Source organism: Arvicanthis niloticus, chromosome 24 (genome assembly GCF_011762505.2).
Source record: "Arvicanthis niloticus isolate mArvNil1 chromosome 24, mArvNil1.pat.X, whole genome shotgun sequence".
Taxonomy (NCBI): domain Eukaryota; kingdom Metazoa; phylum Chordata; class Mammalia; order Rodentia; family Muridae; genus Arvicanthis; species Arvicanthis niloticus.
Genome location: NC_133432.1, coordinates 34,650,594 through 34,670,752, shown reverse-complemented (window position 1 = coordinate 34,670,752; position 20,159 = coordinate 34,650,594). Strand labels below are relative to the sequence as shown.

General features: G+C 46.4%; 1 protein-coding gene across 2 annotated transcripts in view; it reads right to left on the bottom strand.

The window, feature by feature from the left end:
• The window catches only part of Rsph10b (radial spoke head 10 homolog B), a 43,188-nt gene that overhangs the window by 8,518 nt on the left and 14,511 nt on the right, over positions 1-20,159 (bottom strand). The window contains exons 9-17 of one of the 2 annotated variants that reach the window (XM_076923628.1): positions 19,364-19,538; positions 18,339-18,460; positions 16,807-16,996; positions 14,871-14,985; positions 12,519-12,598; positions 11,937-12,085; positions 8,703-8,810; positions 7,914-8,057; positions 6,944-7,323 (exon numbers count right to left, since the gene is read on the bottom strand). In XM_076923628.1, coding sequence (XP_076779743.1) covers positions 7,075-7,323; positions 7,914-8,057; positions 8,703-8,810; positions 11,937-12,085; positions 12,519-12,598; positions 14,871-14,985; positions 16,807-16,996; positions 18,339-18,460; positions 19,364-19,538 — 1,332 coding nt within the window. In that variant the 3' untranslated portion in view covers positions 6,944-7,074. Of the gene's footprint in view, positions 1-6,943; positions 7,324-7,913; positions 8,058-8,702; positions 8,811-11,936; positions 12,086-12,518; positions 12,599-14,870; positions 14,986-16,806; positions 16,997-18,338; positions 18,461-19,363; positions 19,539-20,159 lie in introns of those variants that run through there. The other variant, XM_076923627.1, reaches the window with a different exon arrangement.

Sequence of the window (20,159 nt, the reverse complement as noted above, 5' to 3'; positions counted from 1 at the left end):
GAGCCCAGGCTTCAGATTTACCTGGTTTGCTTTTTTCCCTACCAGTTTCTGCATGTGCTTTAAAGTTCCAGCATAACATGAAGAGCCGATAGGACTTTCTCCTTTTACATGGCTGGCCTCTTTATCAGTTAGACATGGTCACTATGATCATTGTTAGACTGGTGCCTGGTGTGATGGCTTGGATAGAAGGTGTCCATCAAGGGAAGCTGGGTCCCCAGTTACTGAGAGGGGATTATGGAATCTCAGGTATAGTCGACTGATTCATACGCTGATGGTTTATGGTGATCGTATTTACATTTACAGATGGCTCATCGTAGCTGTCAGACAAGGTTGGTGTGTGCCTCTGTGTGTGATGCAGCTTGTCTGTGCTGGAGGTGACTATCTGCTGTTTGTTCCCTTCTTGGATTTCACGTCCTTGTCTTGCCTCATTTTGGAGAGAGTATTTTTAGAAGGTTTGTTTCTAAGTGTGGGCATGTATGTGTAGGTGTCTGTGCATGTATGTGCAATGCCTATGAAGACCAGGTGGAGTTGGAGCCCCTGGAACTGGAGTCATAGGTGGCTGTGAGTTGCCTGTCATGGGTGCTGAGGAACTAGATCCTTTGGAGAACAGCAAACACTTTTTTCTTTAAGTTTTTATTCTTTGTGAGTTTCACATCACACACCCCAGGCCCACTCGTCTCCCCATCCCCTCGTATCCACCCCCGGCTCTTCCAACCTCCTCCCACCAATAAAACACACAAACACGAACAACAACAAAAACAAAGTACAGAAAATATCTCATCCTGGAAGCTGTTGTGTGTCACGGTGTGACCCACAGTGTATCCCTGTCCACACATCTTCACTTGTGAATGTTCAATGCAATGAGTCATTGCTTCTGGTTCTGGATCTCTGCCTTCTGTGACATCATCACTATTGGACTCTTCCCAGTGGTTCTCTGCCTTCTGTGACATCATCACTATTGGACTATTCCCACTTCTCCTGTTGTTGCCCTGTGTCATGGAGATCGTGCAGCTCTGGATCAGCAGGACTGGCCTTTCACAGGTTCCAGCCATTGGCAGATGATAGAGATTTTGAGGTGGGCCAACAGACCTGTATCTGGGCCTGGGTGGTAACTGAGCTGGTCAGACTGCCAGCTCTCCCTTACCTGCACCACCAGGACAAGCTCTCAAGCACCACTCCTGCCAGGCCACCCAACACTGCCATCAGCAGGAGGCAAAGGCAGCTCTCCAGTACTCTCACCCTTGGGACCAGCTGACCTGTGCCTCCACCAGGGCAGCTCTATGGTGTTGCCCTGAAGGAGGTGCAGGGCCTGCTTCCCGAGGCAGCAAACACCCTTAACCTCTGAGTCATCTCTTCAGCCCCTGGACTGAGTTTTTTTTGTTGTTGTTGTTTTGTTTTTTGTTTTCTTTTTGAAATAGGGTGTGATGGTCTGTATATGCTTGGCCCAGGGAGTGGCACTATTTGGAGGTGTGGCCTTGTTGGAGTAGGTGTGTCAATGTGGGCTTTAATACCCTTGTCCTAGCTGCCTGGAAGTCAGTATTTTTTTTTAGCAGCCTTCAGAGGAAGATGTAGAACTCTCATCTCCTGCACCATGCCTGCCTGGATGCTGCCATGTTCCCACCTTGACGATAATGGACTGAACCTCAAACCTGTAAGCCGGCCCCAATTAAATGTTGTCCTTATAAGAGTTGCTTTGGTCAGTGTCTGTTCACAGCAGTAAAAAGTAAGACCTAGGGTTTCTCTGTTTATCTCTGGCTGTCCTGGAACTCACTCTGTAAAACAGGCTGGCCCTGAAGTCAGAGATCCACCTGCCTCTGTCTCCTGAGTTCTGGGAGTAAAGGCTGCGCCACCAGTGCCTGGTTGAGCTTTTTTTTCCCCCGCTGGTGGAAGACACCACGCAGGAAGAGCTGCAGTGGGCAAGTGAGCTCCCTGGAGATGGCCACCATCCTGTTCAGCAGTGATGGCGGAGTTCAGGTGTAGCACAACCCCAGAGACTTCATCCCAGGATGGCTTCTTGCTACTGATGTATTTCTCAAGTTCGTCATTGCCACACTCCTCATTTATTTGGCTTGGTGTGAGTGGACAGAGGGAGACCCTCACTGCTTAGGGCCTCCTGTGATTACTTCCTGGATGACAGCCCACTCTATTGGGCAAGTTTCTTACAGATCAACATGAAGATGAAAGTTCTTAAGATAATGCTGTCTAGATGAATTAATGATTTTATAGAATTTCTGACTTGATTTAAATAGTTTTAGGAAGTAGCTTGATTTAAATAATTTTGGGGTGTTAGGGCAGTTGATAGAAAACATACAGTTAGGCAACAATGAGAGTTGATAGAAAGTTTCAAGTTGCAGTTAAGAATAGAGCGTGCCCTTTCCTGATAGAATGGCAGAAGCTGCTTGAGTTAGAGGAAGGAGTGCAGTGTGTGTTCATGCACTACAAGTGCAGAATTGTAGAAGCAAGAACAACAGGCTTGGACAAGCTGATGATCAAAGTGAGCACACTCTGAGTTGGGCCTGAGGTCCTTGATCTGTGATTTAGGGATGAGGTGACAGGTTTTCAGTGTGTACCAGGAAATGATAAGGTTATAATAAGAGCAAAACATCCTGAGGACAAGAACAGAAAACAGCTATCAGCCAGCCTTGCCAATCAGAACTTGAAAAATCAGACATAAGATAGATAAATGACCTGCTCCTCAGTGAGTACAGATCGTTGTCAACCAAGAGCGGGGGGAGGGGGGGGACCAGCTGCTATAGACTTGGCCTGCTTGAACTTCGTCAATCAACGACTAAAAAATTACTGCTTTGAGGTCACAATGAGCTTTTGGAAAGAAAGAAAGATAGATTAAAAACTGTTTAGTTAGATGTATATTTCATATAAGAAATATGTAACCTTGGGCTGGAGAGATGGCCCAGCATTTAAGAGAACTGACTGCTCTTCCAGAGGTCCTGAGTTCAATTCCCAGCAACCACATGGTGGCTCACAAGCATCTGTAATGGCATCTGATGCCCTCTTCTGGTGTGTCTGAAGACAGCTACGGTGTACTTACATACATGAAATAAATAAATAAATAAATAAATAAATCTTTAAAAAAATAGAAATACGTAACCAATATTCTGTTGTAAGTTCCTTTTGTGTAATGATTTTAATCTGTTTTTGAAGGTTTTGGTAAAATGTGTAACTTGTAGCTATGAGATAATTTTCTTCCTAATGAAAAAAATCTTTGTCTTAAGGGGTATAAAAGGGGGTTAAGAGAAGAAATAAATTGCTGGGCAGTGGTGGCGCACGCCTTTAATCCCAGCACTTGGGAGGCAGAGGCAGGTAGATTTCTGAGTTCGAGGTCAGCCTGGTCTACAGAGTGAGTTTCAGGACAGCCAGGATTACACAGAGAAACCCTGTCTCAAAAAACCAAAAAGAGAGAGAGAGAGAGAGAGAGAGAGAGAGAGAGAGAGAGAGAGAGAAGAAATAAATTAATAAATTGCTGGAGCCTATCTTTGCTTCAGCCATTCTCTCTGTGTGTGTGCACATGCGTGTACACGTGTGCTTATGTGTATGTGTATGTGAATTTCCCTCTAACCACTGGCTCCCATAGGCAGCAGCCCCCTTCTGTATCTGGATTGACTCCAGCACCTCCCCATCAGCACTGACCCCCACCAACTGCCTGCCCCAGTTAACTTGAGGTGTCAAAGCCAGTCTCTGACACTCTCTCTGCTTAGTCTCCCTTACTGGCTTATTAACTCGCTTCAGTCTTAACCACAGGTCATTGGAATCAGAGTGGTTTACAGTAGGGTTCTTTTAACTTGGCAAATCTACCTTCAAGGGATATCATTGCCACTTAAAGAGTGATAGAACTTTAATAATTATTACCTTTTACATGTACATTTATATGCCTCGCCACATGTGGGCTCTGGGGATCAAAGAACTTGGGTTCATCAGGCTTGGTGGCAAACGCCTTTAACCAGCTCAGTGGCTTGGAACTTGTTATATAATGTAGAACAGACTGATCTCAACTCACAAAGATCCACCTGACTCTTTCTTAAAAAACAAACATCCAGGTGGTGCTGGTGCACGCCTTTAATCCCAGTGCTCGGGAGGCAGATGCAGGAGATTTCTGTGAGTTCAAGGCCAGGCTGGTCTACACAGAGAGTTCTAGGAGGCAAATATATTATATATAATATATATTTACTATAGATAGGTTATAGGCTGACTTTGACTATTCAAAGCATTCAGTCTAGCGACAGTGGTTGAAACCTGACATATATCTCACAGACTCGTGTTTCAAATGCTCAGTCCCCAGTCTCTGGTGCTGTTTTGAAGGCTGCAGCTGCTGAAGGTTCTATTTCTGGTTCTGGACTGAATAGTCTGTCTTCTGGTCAGGGCCAAATGAACATGCAGCTACTGTGTGGTTCTTGCTACAGTGACTTCCTTGCTACAATGGACTGAAATCCCTCTGAACCCATGAACCAAAACAAGCCTTCCTTCCTTGTTTTAATTATAAAAACATGAAAGTAACCAGTACAATGGCACTGGATACACTGGATAGAGTCCTTCAATTTCACTGTTTTGTTGTTGGCAGCGTAGGCCTGCAGTAACTTACTATTTCCTTATATTTTCTTTGTCTCTGAATGTTTTATTTTCCCCCCACTTTTAAAGGATAGTTTTGCTGGGTATAGAATTTTTTTTAAATTAAACGTTTAGTACTCTTGCATGAGGAACAAGTAGTGCACGTAGCGGTGGTCAGAGAGCAATATTTAGGTCAGTTCTTTCCTTCCACCAAGTGGGTTCCAGGAACTGACATTGGGTTGTGGGTTTGGCAGAAAGAGCCTTTACCAATAGAACCACACCGCTGGCTTGAATATGCAATGTTGGCTTGACAGTTCTTCTTTTAGTGTCTTAGAACAGAGATTATTCCCCACTGGCTTCAAGGTTTATGGTGTGAAATCTAGTAATCTTCCTAGAGTTCCCCTAAATGTGGTAAGTCACCTCTTATCTTGACACCATGGAGGCTTTGCCTTTCACAGGGTTATTATGGTGACTGTGTAATTCTCCCAGGGTCATGTGCTTGGAGTTCTGTGTGTCCCTTCCACCCTTTAAGAGTGTGCACATCTGTCTACTTGACCCTTTAAGAGTGTGCACATCTGTCTGTTTGACCCTTTAAGAGTGTGCACATCTGTCCACTCACTTCGAACCCTTCCTTCCTTCCTTTTCTTCCTCTGACTCAGTCACTCCACCTGTCCATTTCTAGCTCACTTAGAGCTGCTACTGGATTCTACTTGTGAATTGTTCCATTTCTAGTTCTTATATTTTATCTCTCGAACTTCTTTTATAAAAAGCTTTCTACAGCTCTGTTGATATTTCTACTTTGTCAATATGCACTCTTCTTTGTTTATTGTGTTGAGCAGGGACACAGAGGTCAGAGGACAACTTCTGGGAGTTGGTTCTCTCCTTCCGTCCTGTGGGTTCAAACTCAGGCTCTCAGGTTTAGTGGCAGGCACCCTTACCCACCAAGCCATCCTGTTGCCCCTAACCTGTTCTTTATATCTCCCTTTAACAGTTTTAGGTATTTTTAAAATAACTGTTTTAAGTTCCTTGTCTTATAAGTTTGCCACCTCATCTTCCTCAAAGTCTAGAGGGCTTACCTTTTCTTTGCATGTGGCATAGTTTTCTTTGTGTGCTCTGTGATTTTTTTGTTTAATTAATTTATTTCATTTATATGAGTACACCGTAGCTGTCTTCAGACACACCAGAAGAGGGCATCAGATCCCATTACAGACAGTTGTGAGCCACCATTTGGTTGCTGGAAATTGAACTCAGGACCTCTGGAAGAGCAGCCAGTGCTCTTAATGCTGAGCCATTTCTCCAGCCTGCTCTGTGATTTTTGTTGTTATTTAAACAATGTCTGAATCCAATAATGTGGTAAGTCGGATATCAGAGTCTCCTCTTCCTCACAATTTGTAAGTTTTTTTATTTCTCCTTTTTGAAACAAAGTCTCACTAGGTAGCCTTGACTGGGCTGGACCAAACTTGTCTCAAACTCATGGAGATTCACCTGCCTCAGGTCTTCTAAAAGAACAGCAAGTGCTCTTAGCTGCTGAGCCATCCTCCCAGCCCCTCAGCTTCATTTTTGAAAGGTACTTTTGGTGAGTCACGTGTGGATTTCTTGGACCGGTGACTGAGTGTGTTTAGCACATGGGCCTTTGTGTGCATTTCAGATCTACTGGCCTTCCACCCTTTGACAAGGCTCCACCCCTCCCGCACTGGGTTTATACCTACCGAAGCCCCTGGGAGTCCTGCCCCATTTCTCTCTGTGATCTGTTCCTTGGTCTCCCGTAGTTTCTTATATGTGTCTGCCCACTCAGCTGACAACACAGGGGTTGGAGATGTCTGCAGACCTCTGGAGAAAGTCACTTCATCTTGTCTTCTCTGATGACTGTAGCATATTAAGTTGGATTGAGAGGAAAGTCTGAGCTCTACTGTGTTTTAAAGTGACCATCTCTGAGGGCCAGTTTCATCTCAGGAAGGAACAGCGATGAAGTTGGGACACGTGAACTTGCAGTTTCCACAAAGTGGGGTGGGAACTAACCCCTGAGCTAACAACAGCACAGACACTGCATGGAATGATTCACTGAAATCTGGGCGTGAAGGTGACCAGATGGTGCCAAGGATGGTCCCCAGTCTGGCATATCCGCTCCCAGCACATTACCGAGTCAATGGGAATGACATCTGCTGTGGTTTAAGTGTCCTGGAAGATTCATTTGTAAATTAACTTTGTCTGACTGCGGAGCTTAGACACAGGGCCTTTGGGAAATGGTTCCGGTTAGATCAAGTCACCACGCTGACGCCCTGACAGCAGGGAGGACATGACAAGATTGTAGCGCCTATGCTTCCAGGACTGTTACACTCTGTTTTAAAGCAAGGTTAACTTGCCTTCCTTACTGTGGTAATGAGAACTACTGTACTGCACAGTGTAGGCAGATTCAAGGTGGACACTCACTCACGTGTCTGGAGAAGAGCCCCAGACCTAGGTGGTCCCCATAACCAGCTCCCTGATGTGTTGGAGAAGTCACTCTTCTCTTCACTTGAGGAGGAGCACCTTGCCAATGTGAAAGGCTGGAAAAAACATGAGGCCCTGGTTTCTCAGGAGGAATCCGAGGTGCATCTCAGAGGCTTGGGCCGAGAGCTGTCTTGGATGGAGAGTGAGGAAACTCCTCCCATGGGCGGCTCTGAAGTCTTCCTTGCTGGCTGTGGTGGCATATGCCTTTGCAGAGGCTACGCAGGGAATCTCTGAGTTCCAGCCAGAAACTTCCAGGGCTACCGAGTGAGACTGTTTCAAAATAAATAAATAAAAGACTCTCCTACCTGTTGGGCTCGGGGGTCCCTAGAATGTGTCTTGTGGCTCCAGGTGAATGTCTCAAACACCAGAAACCTTTTCAGTCCACTAATGAGAAACGTACACTAAAAGTCTCATTTTCCTATAAACCATGGTCTTGGCTCTGCCAGGGTCTCACAGTGACCAAGGGTGTCCACCTGTGAGTAGGCCTCTTTCTCTGTGACTTGTTTTTATTGAGTAGATGGAGGACTGTTTGCTGGTATTTTTGCTCATGGGCAGGCTTTCCCTCTGTGCACTAGGCAGTGTCTCGTGGCAGCTAGCCTCAGGCCTTCTCGTCCAGCTGCTTTTCTACTGATGTTCACTGTGTTGTTCCCACTGCGGCCATGGCCAGGAAATACATTCCCCTAACTCACTAAACTGGACCACACACTCCTCCTAACAGGGAACAATGACCTACATGTTCTCAAGTCCTAAACTCTCTCCTGGAAGTATGACACCAGCCTGAGACAGTGCTGACTGAGAATCTGCCCACCCCAGGCTGCAGTCATCCTTAGGTTCGTAAGCTCTACGGCATTGTCTGTTACCTGGTTTAGTATGGTCTGAGTGCTGCCGAATCGGTTTGTAGTCATGTCGTCGTACGGGACTTTTAAGTAGGATCTAGTCATCTGGTCAAACATGCAGCAGAGAGAGAAGCACAAGAGAGCTTCAAAGAATTCCAGGAAAACCAGCTGCAATGACAAGAAGCATGGGGAGGTCTCCTTTATTCTGACATGCTGGAATGGATCAGGAATTGACTGGTGATTTCTGATTCATTTATTAGTCCTATATAGGTGCCACACACTTGTGCATGGGCCCAGAGGCTGACTCCGGGTGTCTTCCACACACGTGTGCATGGGCCCAGAGGCTGACTCCAGGTTATAGTCCACATGTGTGCATGGGGCCCAGAGGCTGACTCCAGGTTATAGTCCACATGTGTGCATGGGGCCCAGAGGCTGACTCCGGGTGTCTTCCTTTATTGCCTCCCACCTTGGCTTTTGAGATGGTGTTTCTTGATGGCTTGGGAGTTCACCGATTCAGCTGTGCTGGTTGACCCTCCTGTCCCCACCTCTCCAGCACTGGCATTATGGGCATACACTGCCACACATGACTTTCTGCACGGGTTCTAGGGAGCAAACGCAGGTCCCCATGCACCCACAGTGAGCACATTACCAGCTGAGCCACGTCCCCAGCCCCTTCTAATGTAATCCCTGATTTTTGAAATGGCAACTGTGTACATCTGTATATCCCACTGGGTTTCTGTATACATAATCACATACGTAAGAGACATGCAGCTTAAACCGGATCTGCGCTGTTCCCAGCAACACTTTACAAACCTCGAGTTCAAAGTTGCTGTCAGTTCCGTCGTACACAAAAGGGTTATCCTCCGCTATCACGGTCATGAACTTGGTTGCAGTTAAGTCCTTATTTATCATCCTAAAGTCCTGTAGAAAGATAACACCAACATAGATGCCTATAATTACACATGGGCATATATTTTAATCTTAATGGATCAACTTAATACCTTAAGGGAGTGTATCAGAAATCAATACCTTAAAAACTGATTATTTTGGATCTATGATCCCAGCGCTGAGGGTGATTGCAAGTCTGAGACCAGACTGGGACACACAGCAAGACCCTTCTTTAGATAAGAGTCACTGGGTGGCTGGGGAGATGGCTGTCAGTGACATGCTTGCTCTGCAAGCGTAAGGACCTGAGTTCCATCCCCACTGTCCGTGTGAAAAGCCAGCATTGCAGCAAACACCCAGCACTATGGAAGTAGAGGAGGGTGGCTCCCTGGGCCTTGCTGGCCAGCACCCATAGTAAGTGGCTCACAATCACGGTGACTCCAGAGGATACCATGTCTTTTGACCTTCAAGGGTGCCTGCACACATGTGCACATACACACAGGCACACACATATTTAAAAAAATTTTAAATTAAAAAATTAAATTTTTAAAAAATTTTTAAATTACAAATTAAAAAAATTTTAAATTAATGTAAAAGAAATGATAGAGAAAGTTATCATTGTACTGTCTCTTGTAAAACAGTGGATATTAACTAACCACTGAGGAATGACCACTGGGGGCTGCTAAGGCCATAAGTGAAGGGTTCTAGAAAGCAGAGGATCAGGCTGGTGCCAGGTGAGCCACTGATGAATGCCACCATCACTAAAAGGAAACATAGTGGCAAAGGCTATGACCACCATGGCTGTGCAGAACACAAAACACTGGGATCCAGTCACGTCTCTGTTTCTGACTGCTTTCATGGACTTGTGGGGAAAGGACACAGCAGCCTAACTGTGAGCATGCAGCCGGTCAAAACCAGCACACCTGACCTCTGCAAAGACAAAGGAGTTATTTCTTCAGAGTGAGAGGAAGGAGAACAGCCGTGTCATATTCCACCCGGAATCATAGACTTTTAAACACATTTCCCTACATGTAGACACTAGATTTCTGTCACTTTATCACACACACACACACACACACACACACACACACACACACAATTTTGTTAAATTCTTTTTTTTTTTTTTTTTTTTGTTTTTCGAGACAGGGTTTCTCTGTGTAGCTCTGGCTATCCTGGAACTCACTCTGTAGACCAGGCTGGCCTCGAACTCAGAAACCTGCCTGCCTCTGCCTCCCAAGTGCTGGGATCAAAGGTGTGCGCCACCACCGTCTGGCTTGTTAAATTCTTAAATAGTCTCTCATTAATATTTAATTATTTCCCTGTAAGTAAAAATTAAAAATATTATGGAATGAAGGTAGGGGAGATGTTAAGTGGATCAGAGCACTGGATGCTCTTCCAGAGGACCCTGGTTCAATTCCCAGCACCCTTATGGCAGTTCACATATGGGTGAGCTGTCTGTAACTCCAGTTCTAGGAGATCCAATACCCTCACACAGACATACATGCAGGGAAAACACCAATGCACATGAAATAAAACAAATCATTAAGCCGGGCAGTGGTGGCGCACGCCTTTAATCCCAGCACTTGGGAGGTAGAGGCAGGTGGATTTCTGAGTTCGAGGCCAGCCTGGTCTACAGAGTGAGTTCCAGGACAGCCAGAGCTACACAAAGAAACCCTGTCTCGAAAAACCAAAAAAAAAAAAAAAAAAAAAAAAAAAAAAGGTGGTGTCTTAGGGTCTCTATAAAACATATTATGGAGCAAAACTAGCAATGGCCAGTTTGAGAACACTGTATAAAGAACATGCCAGTTGTTTTTCAAACTAACAACTTTGATTTTTGGAACGAGGATCTTACTAGCCCTTGTCTGACCTTGAACACCTGATCCTCCTGCCTTAGCCTTTCAAGTGCTGGGATTATAAGAACTTAACACCATGCTTGACTTCCAAGCTGAGACACTGTAAAGTTACTGTTTGCTGGGCAGCAATCTGTATGTGTTTCTCGGTGCTGAGAGCTGAGTACAGGGCTTGTGCCTGAAGCAAGTAATTCTATGGCCAAGGCGCAGTCCAGTCCTCACCAGCTAAAAATATGTTTACATTTTAAAAATATTTCTTTTCTGTGTATGAGTGGTTTGCCTGAATAAATATGTGCACCACATCCATGCCTGATGCCCAAGGAGAGTTCAAGAAGACATCAGATCCCTTGAAACTGGAGTTAAAGATGATCCTGAGCTTCCATGTGGGTTCTGAGAACTAAACTCGGGTCCTCGGCAAAAGCAACAAGAGCTGTCCACCACCAGGCCATCTTCCAGCCTTCGTGATATATGTTTAATGCTAGTTAGGGGTGACAAGATAGCAAATGAAGTTGCCATCAAGCCTGACAACACACACACATACACACACACACACCACATACACACACACACCACACACCACATACACATACACACACACACCACATACACACACCACACACACACCACATACACACACACCACATACACACACCACACACACACCCCACACACATACACACCACACACATACACACCACACACACATACATACCACACACATACACACCACACACACACACCACACACATACACACCACACACATACACACCACACACACACACCACATACACACACACCACATACACACACCACACACACACCCCACACACATACACACCACACACATACACACCACACACACATACACACCACACACACACCACATACACACACACCACACACATACACACCACACACATACACACCACACACATACACACCACACACACACACCACATACACACATATCACATACACACACACACACACCTTGAATTAATATTAAATACAAATGTAATGTAAACACTTCTAAAGTCTCTTTATGGCTTTAGTGGCCACATGTGCATAAGAAGATGCTGGTGGGCTTAGGCCTTTCTTCCCTGATCTGTCATGTCAGGCTCTCACCTCCTGCTCTTGCCTCCTGCACTCACAGACTGTCTTCTGTGAAAGAAGACTCATAAGCATATGGTGGCCATGAAAGGTCACCCCCAGATCTTCACCTCCTTAATTGTGTAGCACTGATCTCTTTTAATTAAAATCCAAGTGCCTATCAACATAAAGGCACCATCTATCTAGAGTTATTAAGCTTACTTTCAGCATCCAGAGGAAATACCTCATCTTCATTGTCAGCTCATAGGGTGGGGCTTCATTTGGTCTGCAGTAGGCTGTGTAAATTTCCCAGCATTTATCGATGTAATTCATTGAGTAGAGTGTCCGCTGCTGCTCACTGAATAAGTGACCTAAAAACACAACATTCAGGAGTGATTACAGGGCTGGAAAGATGGCTCAGTGGAAACAAACAAACAAACAAAACCCTCTGTTGTGGAAACACGAGGACCAGAGTTCGGATCTCCAGCACCCCAAACCAGGTTGGGCAGAGTAACCTGCCTGTAATCCCCAGGGCAAGCTGGCTAGCGAGACTAGCCATATCAGTGAGTTAAGGCATCAGAGGAGAGAGCCTGCCTCATGCATGAAGTGATGGAGGAAAATACCTGTTGTTAGCCTCTGGCACACATGTGAGCACGTGTAGGCATATGCACGCACACACATGCATCTGCACAAAACCTGTCCACACGTGCAAATGTGCACATACATACATGTATGACACATGCAGATATGGTTATAGAGCTATTTTTAAGATGGTAAATAGAACGCTGCTATTCTTGTATTTACCTTTTACTTGACAGGCATGTGGATGAATGTTCTCAGACATCAGTTTTGTAAAGCACAGGAAGAGCGATGGGCTCCTGTTCCTATGAAGAAATGATACTGAAATCTGTTATTCATGAGGTGGAGCTTAATTCCCCTCTTCTGAAGTGTGGCTAGACCTGACAACTGGCCTCTAACAAATACAATACGGAAAGGAAATGGGGAACAGTTAAGTCTACAGTGGAAAAGTCCACCTGGCCACACTCCCCTCTGAGAGCAATAAGCCATATTGAAGTTATGTGCACTGATACCATGCGGTAAGGAGCTGGTTCTGGCTGGGAGATGGTTCAGTTAGAAAAGCACTTGCTACGAAAGCCCCAGGGCCTGGAGCCTATACAGAGCTCTGCAGGAGCACGTGTCTGAAATCCCAGGGCGCTACAGAGGGGTGGGGGACAGGGACAGGGACAGGAGGAGCCCTTCAAGCTTGCCGGCCAGCTAGCATGGTGTACACAGCAGTCAACGACAGAGACCTCCATCAAACAAGGAAGAAGATGAGGACTGGACCCTGAGATGGCCCTCAGATCGCCACGTAATGCTGTGGCACCCGCGTGCCAGCACACGCACATCCGCTACACACATACATCATAAATACACATTACAGACGTGCATGGAGAAGATGGGAGGAGTTCAAACCTCTCACCTCAGTGCAACTGGAGGAAAACACCACAGTTCAAACCCAAACCGTGAGACGATTTACAAGGGGAACAAACAGTTTTGTTTTTTAAAGACAGGAAGGTTGCTAAACATGGAGGCTGAGTGAGTGTCTCAGATTGGAGGGTCTGAGATCCTTTGGGGGCAGAATGCAGTGTGAGCTCCTGGGACAGGGAGGGACCATGGGGAAATGGCAGCTACTGGCTGGGGACGCAGTAGAACGTCTGCCTAGCATCCCTTGGGTTTCAGTTGTCACCCTCCACCATGTTTGAGAGAAGGCTGGATCCAGTGACACTCTGGTAGTGCCAAGTCCTTGCTTTTGGTGAACATATCACAGTTAGAAAGAGGCTGACACTAAGGGAATTTGGGTGCAGGATACATAGAAATTCAATGTACTTAACACCAGCACTTCTGAAAGTATTTAACTATACATGCTGCATTAGTCTATATACACTGTATATACTAACTTTATACGTACACACATACACAGAGAGAGACACAGACAGACAGACGGACAAAGACAGACAAGGTTGTCTCAGGCTGACCTTGATGTCACTGTGCAAAGATGACTTAAACTTCTTTTTTAAAAAATATTTATTTTTATTTATGTGTGTGTATGTGTACGTATGTGCAGGTACCTGTGCAGGCTAGAACATGGAAGTGGACCCCCTGCATCAGGAGATACAAAAGACTGTGAGCTGCCCAACCTGGGTGCTGAGAACCAAACTCAGGTCCTCTAGAAGAGCAGCAAGTGCTTCTAACCCTTGAGCCATCTCTCTCGCCCCAACCTTAGCTTCTGATCCTGCCTCCACCTCATGAGCGCTGGGGTCACAGGCGTGTGCTAGCATGTCTGTTCTGTGAGGTGCTGTGGATAGAACCCACTGCCGGTGTGTGCAAGACAGACACTCCACCAACTGAACCACACCCCTGTTGGGAGCCGCATGAGCGTGACAACATTCACCATTCCAAGATGGCGTGGGCATCCTGTCCTCCCACTAGTAAACAACTGACTGCGCAGGTGCAAAAGGCAAAAAGCGCGCCAAAGTCACTGCCCATCCTGGGGCGTATTATGGGTAATGAGTGAACAGCCAATCAGAAGTGAACACGTCACTCTAGGGTGTATATAAGCAGTGCCTTTTCCGGGCTTTCCGTCTTTCCGCTTCTGCTTATACAGGAAGTAAAGCTTCGTTGTAGTAACCACCCGAACACTGCCTCACATGTCTTTTTCGAGGGCGAAGGGGACACGGAAGGGCTCGGAACACACCCCCAGCCCTTAAGTGAATTTTTTTTTTTTAAAGTCATCAAGAAAGAATGTTCTGAGCCAGGCAGTGGTGGCGCACGCCTTTAATCCCAGCACTTGGGAGGCAGAGGCAGGCCGATCTCTGAGTTCTCTGGTCTACAGAGTGAGTTCTAGGACAGCCAGGGCTACACAGAGAAACCCTGTCTCAAAAAGGGAAAAAAAAAAAACAAGCAACAACAAAGTCAGAAAGGGTGTCTTACTCAAGAAGACAGGACTGATTGTGACTGCACAGTCACTGGGATGGGGGCTCTCAAGCATTCGTCCAGTGTTCAGGACACTGCGGCTGGACTCTGTAGCAAAGCTTTGTCTCTAGTCCTTCACAGGGATGATGTGACCGTGGCTACTGTGGGAGAAGTGGCACTTACTGGAACTCTTTGTGATGGATGTAGTACGCCAGCTGCAGGAGGTAATTGAGGAACGTCCTTAAGAGGATCGTTCTAAATGGAGAGTGGATTTCTTCGATTGGGATGCCATTGTAGACTGAAATAAAGACATGATCGAGGTTAGCTACAGCACAGAAGAGCTCTGGCTACCTCATAAGACATTAACAACGTATCTTGTTTCTGTGTTGTGTGTGTGTGTGTGTGTGTGTGTGTGTGTGTGCGCGCGCGCGCGTGTGCGTGCATGTTTTATGTTAGTTTTATGTCAACTTGACACAATTTGGTATTGCCTGAGAGGAGGGAGTCTCAACTGAGAAAACGCCTCTGTAAGATCTGGCTGTAGGCAAGCCTGTAGGGTGTTTTCTTAATTAGTGATTGATGGGGGAGGTCCCAGCCCATTGTGGTTGGTGCTATCCCTATGCTGGTGGTCCTGGATTCTTACAAACACAGGTTGGGGCTGGATTTGAACAAGAGCTATCATATGAACCTCTGCTTGGGTAGTCTTTGACTGTTGCTCTTACTATAGGAGACAATCTCTGCCTGTATGTGTGTACATGCGTGTGTGTGTGTGTTACATTCTCATGACTGTGTCAGTGGGCACTCCTAAGCATGACCAGGCACACTGAGGTTATACCAGGACATTTAGTGTCTTCTTCTATTGCTCTTCACCTTACTGCCTTGAAGCAGGGTCTCTCACTGGACTGGAAGGCAGGCTGGCTGCCAAGTTCTCAGGTTCTATCTGCCCACCAATGCTGAGGCTATAGGCACAAGAAACTATGACTGTTTTTTGCTTTGTTTTGCATTCTTGCCCACTGAGTGCAGGGAATAAAGTATGATGTTCCATTTGACAAGTACTTCAGATAGCCTTAGTCTTACAAAGTTACAGATAAGTAGGCTGCACCTGGCCCCTGCTTGTCTAGGCCTTCTGCCTATCCCCAACTCAACAAGGTTATCTTAGGCTAAAAAACAAAACAAACAAACAAACAAAAAACAACAAAAAAACAATTGCAGGCAGCCTGCTTATGTGACTAGGTCCATGCATATGTTAACAAGATATTGGGGTGGGGGTGGGGAAGCCAGCAGGAAAACCCTTGTTGTTGGATGTGGAGATAAATGAAGAAGGGAAGGTAGTATATCCTGTGAGGAGATGCTAGAACTTAGGTGATGTCCTGGTGAAAGTGTGTGCACCCCTGAGCACTCAGCCAATGTGGAGCTGGAGGAGGGGTCTGAGAGGTGGGGGATAAACTGTTGGCTTTATCTGACCCGTGTGTGCTTGTGTGCCAGACACCTGCGCTTTTTAAACACTGATGATTTCACACATGCCTTGATGTATTTGATCAAACATGTGCCCTCCCCTGTCATCCCATCACCTTTCCTGCCCAACTTCACAGGCTCTCTTTTAAACATCCCCTCCCTCCCCCAAGTCTGCCTTTACGGGTGTGAGTACAGGACCACCTGCTGGAATATGGGTAGCCTATCCAGGGCCACATCTCTGCAGAAAGCTGAATGTCCCTCCTCCGGCAGCCATGGAGTGCTGAGAGCTCACGAGGCCCTCCCCCACCCATGTTGGGTGGGCTTGATCTTGTACAGGTCTCGTGCATGCAGTCACAGCCACTGTGAGTTCCCACGTGCCTGTCATGTCTGGCAATTGCTTTTTCATTGCACAGCTCCACTACCGCTGGCTCTCGGGCTCTTTCTATCCCCTCTTTTACAGTGATCCTTAAGCCCAGACAGCCACTCTTGCTAGACCATCATTAAATGGCTCTTGTCCATCATATTCTTTCGTCTTCCTGTCCATCTGTTTGGATTTGGGCAGAGGCATTCCGGAGATGCAGAGCCATCTCCCCATAATCTCCCAACATTTCTTAGCTTGTTTCCAGGCAGCAATAGCCAAGAGAGGACGGGAACCCAGGACACTCACCACTCAACACCCTGTCCATGTCTGCAAGAGTTATGTGGTGGTGATGGAACCTGCAGTCTTTCAGAAACCTCCAGAAGTGAAGCTTTGTCATCAGAAAGGTGTTGTCCAGAGAGTGATCACAGCCGAGGCCGCTGTAGAAGCAGTAGATCCTTCTTAACTCTGTGATGTTCCTTAGGACTGCATATTCAACCTGAAAGGAAGGCAGTGCATGGGGCCCAGTCGTGCCTTTATTAGAACAAAACCGAGGGGCTGGGAGATGGCTCAGAGCTTAGAGCACTTGTTCCTCCTGAAGGGGACCTGAGCTCAGTTTCTAGCACCGCAATGGCTGGGACTGCAGATGTGTACTGTAGCACAGTGGGTTGTAACAGGGCCTCAGACCTTAGCAGGCCCTGAGAACTTAGCACAATGGACTCCACAATGGAAGCACCATTGAGGCTGTAAAACTCAGCAGGCAGACAGCCCCACCTGCCAAAACTGAAACAAAGGCTCAATTCTTCAAGGTCCATATTGTTCTTGGAAAGTCTCTAAATGTACTAACCTTGCTTTTTGGCTTCTGTAATTCTGCTTCTGGCTAACTGTTCTTGTTAACTGAAGCATGCCAGCCTACATCATGTGTGTGTGTGTGTGTGTGTGTGTGTGTGTGTGTGTGTGTGCTGTAGAAAGGCTCAGGGCCCCACTGGAATCCTGAACACCCAGTGTAGTCACTGTCTGGCTATTGGCTTAAACTCATGTCTGTGCAGTCTTCTTTGGTGAATACTCCATAACAGGGTTCCTTTCAAGTTTTTAGATTTTGAAATTTTTATGTGTATATGTGTTTTGCCTGCACAAATGTCAGTGCACCATATGCATATAGTGCCTGTGAAGTCTAGAAGAAGGCACTGGAGCCCTTGTGGCTGGAGTTACAGATGACTGTTAGCTGTCATGTGGGTGTTGGGAATTGGGGTCTCTGGAAGAGCAGCTCTAACCACTGAGCCATCTCTCCAGCCTCAGCACAGCAGGCTTCTTTCTTCTTCTGCTTCTTTTTTTTTTTTTTTTTTAAAGTTTTATGGATTCTATTTTATATGTATAAGTGTTTTGCCTGCACATTTGTATGTGAACCACATGTGTGATTGGTAGAAAGGCATAGGGTCCCCTGGAACTGGAGTACCAAATGGTTATGAGCCACCATGTTGCTGCTAGGGACCAGGTTCTCTCCTATGCCACCAGTGCTCTTCACAGCTCTCTCTCAGCCCTACAGTGGGTTCTCAATTCCTAGGGTATCTAGCATTTTCTGACCCCTAGCAGGCCCTCAGCCCCCACCTTCCATGAGCGGGAGGTGATCACAGCCTTGGTCTTCAGCTGGCTCTGACTATTGGTGACTCTTCTAGGCTCTAAGGCCCAGGACACTGCCACTGGGTCCTGCCCTCTGGGCTACCTTTCTCTCACAGAGCCTGCTTACTTGCAGATTGAGATGGTCTAGATAAAGCATCCAGGCACACAGAAGACAGAAAATAGTGCCTAAAACATATGTGTAGTGGTAAAGGGGGTTTTACCTGCTTCTTTTCTTCTTCTTGGGTTTCCTCAGGGTACATGTCCAGCAACAAATTTAAGTCCAGCTCAATACTCGATCCTAGCACAGAACGGCTTTCGCTGCCATCCAGCTTTCGTAGGGTCTCTAATGAATGAAGCAAACATGGGGGACGATTGTGAAAAGCAGGGGTAAAACCCCTCTAATGTGGGCTGGAGAGGTGGCTCAGCACTTAAGGATGCTTGTGGACAGGCCACTTGGAGCTGCCTATAACTTCAGCTCTAGGGGATCCAATATCTTCTTCTGGTCTCTGAGGGTACCCACAGATATGTATATGTATGTAAATACAAATAGATCTTTAAAAGGAATCCTTTCAATGTCACATCAGAGCGGTTGTCTATCAGAATGTAATAGAGTATTCAGGCATTGCGGCACAGCCTATATATATCAGCTGCGTAGGAAGCCGGTGATTGTGAGCACAAGACCAGCCTGTGCTACCGAGAGAGTTTAAGGCCAGCCTGGACAACTTACACTCCTTTTCGAAGTGAAAACAACTAGTAATGCTCAGTAAGTAAAGGCGCTTGCTGCCAGAGCTGATGACCTGTGTTTGATTCTTGGGGCCCACATGGTAAAAGGGCAAATGGATGTCCCCATGTCCTCTGTCTGCCACATGCACGCAGACAAACACAACAAATAAAGGCACTTCCTAACTAAACATTCAAAAGGAGGCCTTGGAAACAGTCCAGTGCTAGAGCAATTCCCACTGGAATGGAAAGTGGCCTCTTCAGTAGCTAACGTAGCTCGGCTGGTGGAGTGCTTGCCGGGCACACAGGAAGCCCAGGGTCCATCCTCAGCACCACAGCAGTGTGCGGTCATCCCAGCACTTGGGAGGCAGAAGGATCAAGATTAGTCTTGGCTACTGAACGAGTTCAAGGCCAGCTTGCCTAAACAGACAAGCATAGCACTGAAGGAAACTTCTATTTTCTAAAGCGGCGGGCGGATCTTAATGAATGAAAACTACAGGTAAGATGGTAATTTCCTTTCACCTACCAGGCTCCCTGTCAGCACTGATAGAAGACCCCCGAGCCTGCCGGCTCCTTTGTGAGATGTCTGACCAGTGGTCCAGGCTGTACGAGTGATCAGTTTCAGCTTCAAGGAACTGTACAATGTGATCGTTGGAAAACAGACCTTCATACACACGGCCATTCTTGAAAGTCATTCTGCCCTGTAGGGAGGCACATGAGGCTGGAAGAATGTTCAGGAGGGAGAGTGTGGCGTTCTTCAGGAGACGTTTCAAGGGCTTGCAACATTTTTTTTTCTTTGAAGATAATATACTTAGGCCACAAAGAATCGTTCTCCATTGGGTTTCATTCACATCGTGCCTCTTCCTCCTCCTCCAGCCTTTTCCCAAGTTTAATTACTTCTTGGGTCACAGCATTCAACTTTTTGTTTACTAAACCTTAATAAGCTTTGTGAATGGGCCCAATGGAGGGCCCATCCCAATAGGTGCGGCCCTGCTGTGTGCCAACCCCAGGAGGATAAAGCACTAATTCTGAAGTCGACAAATGCCCCAGCTCAGCTCTGTGTATTGAAAGGCATTTGTAGAGAGCTTTGGGAAATTAGTTTCTTGTTTTCTCAGTGGGGTTTGTAATGTGAAGCCTATAATCGCAGCAGCTATCTTGTAATCACAGGAACACGGCAAGCCAAGGGTAGAGCTGCTATGTGGGTAGATGGGACAGAAATGCTGACGGCACTGAGTTAATATCACAAGCCAGCCCCAAAGCCCACACTGCGGTTATATACGAAGGCTAAGGCTACACTGTACCTGCAACCAGCACCTTCGTCT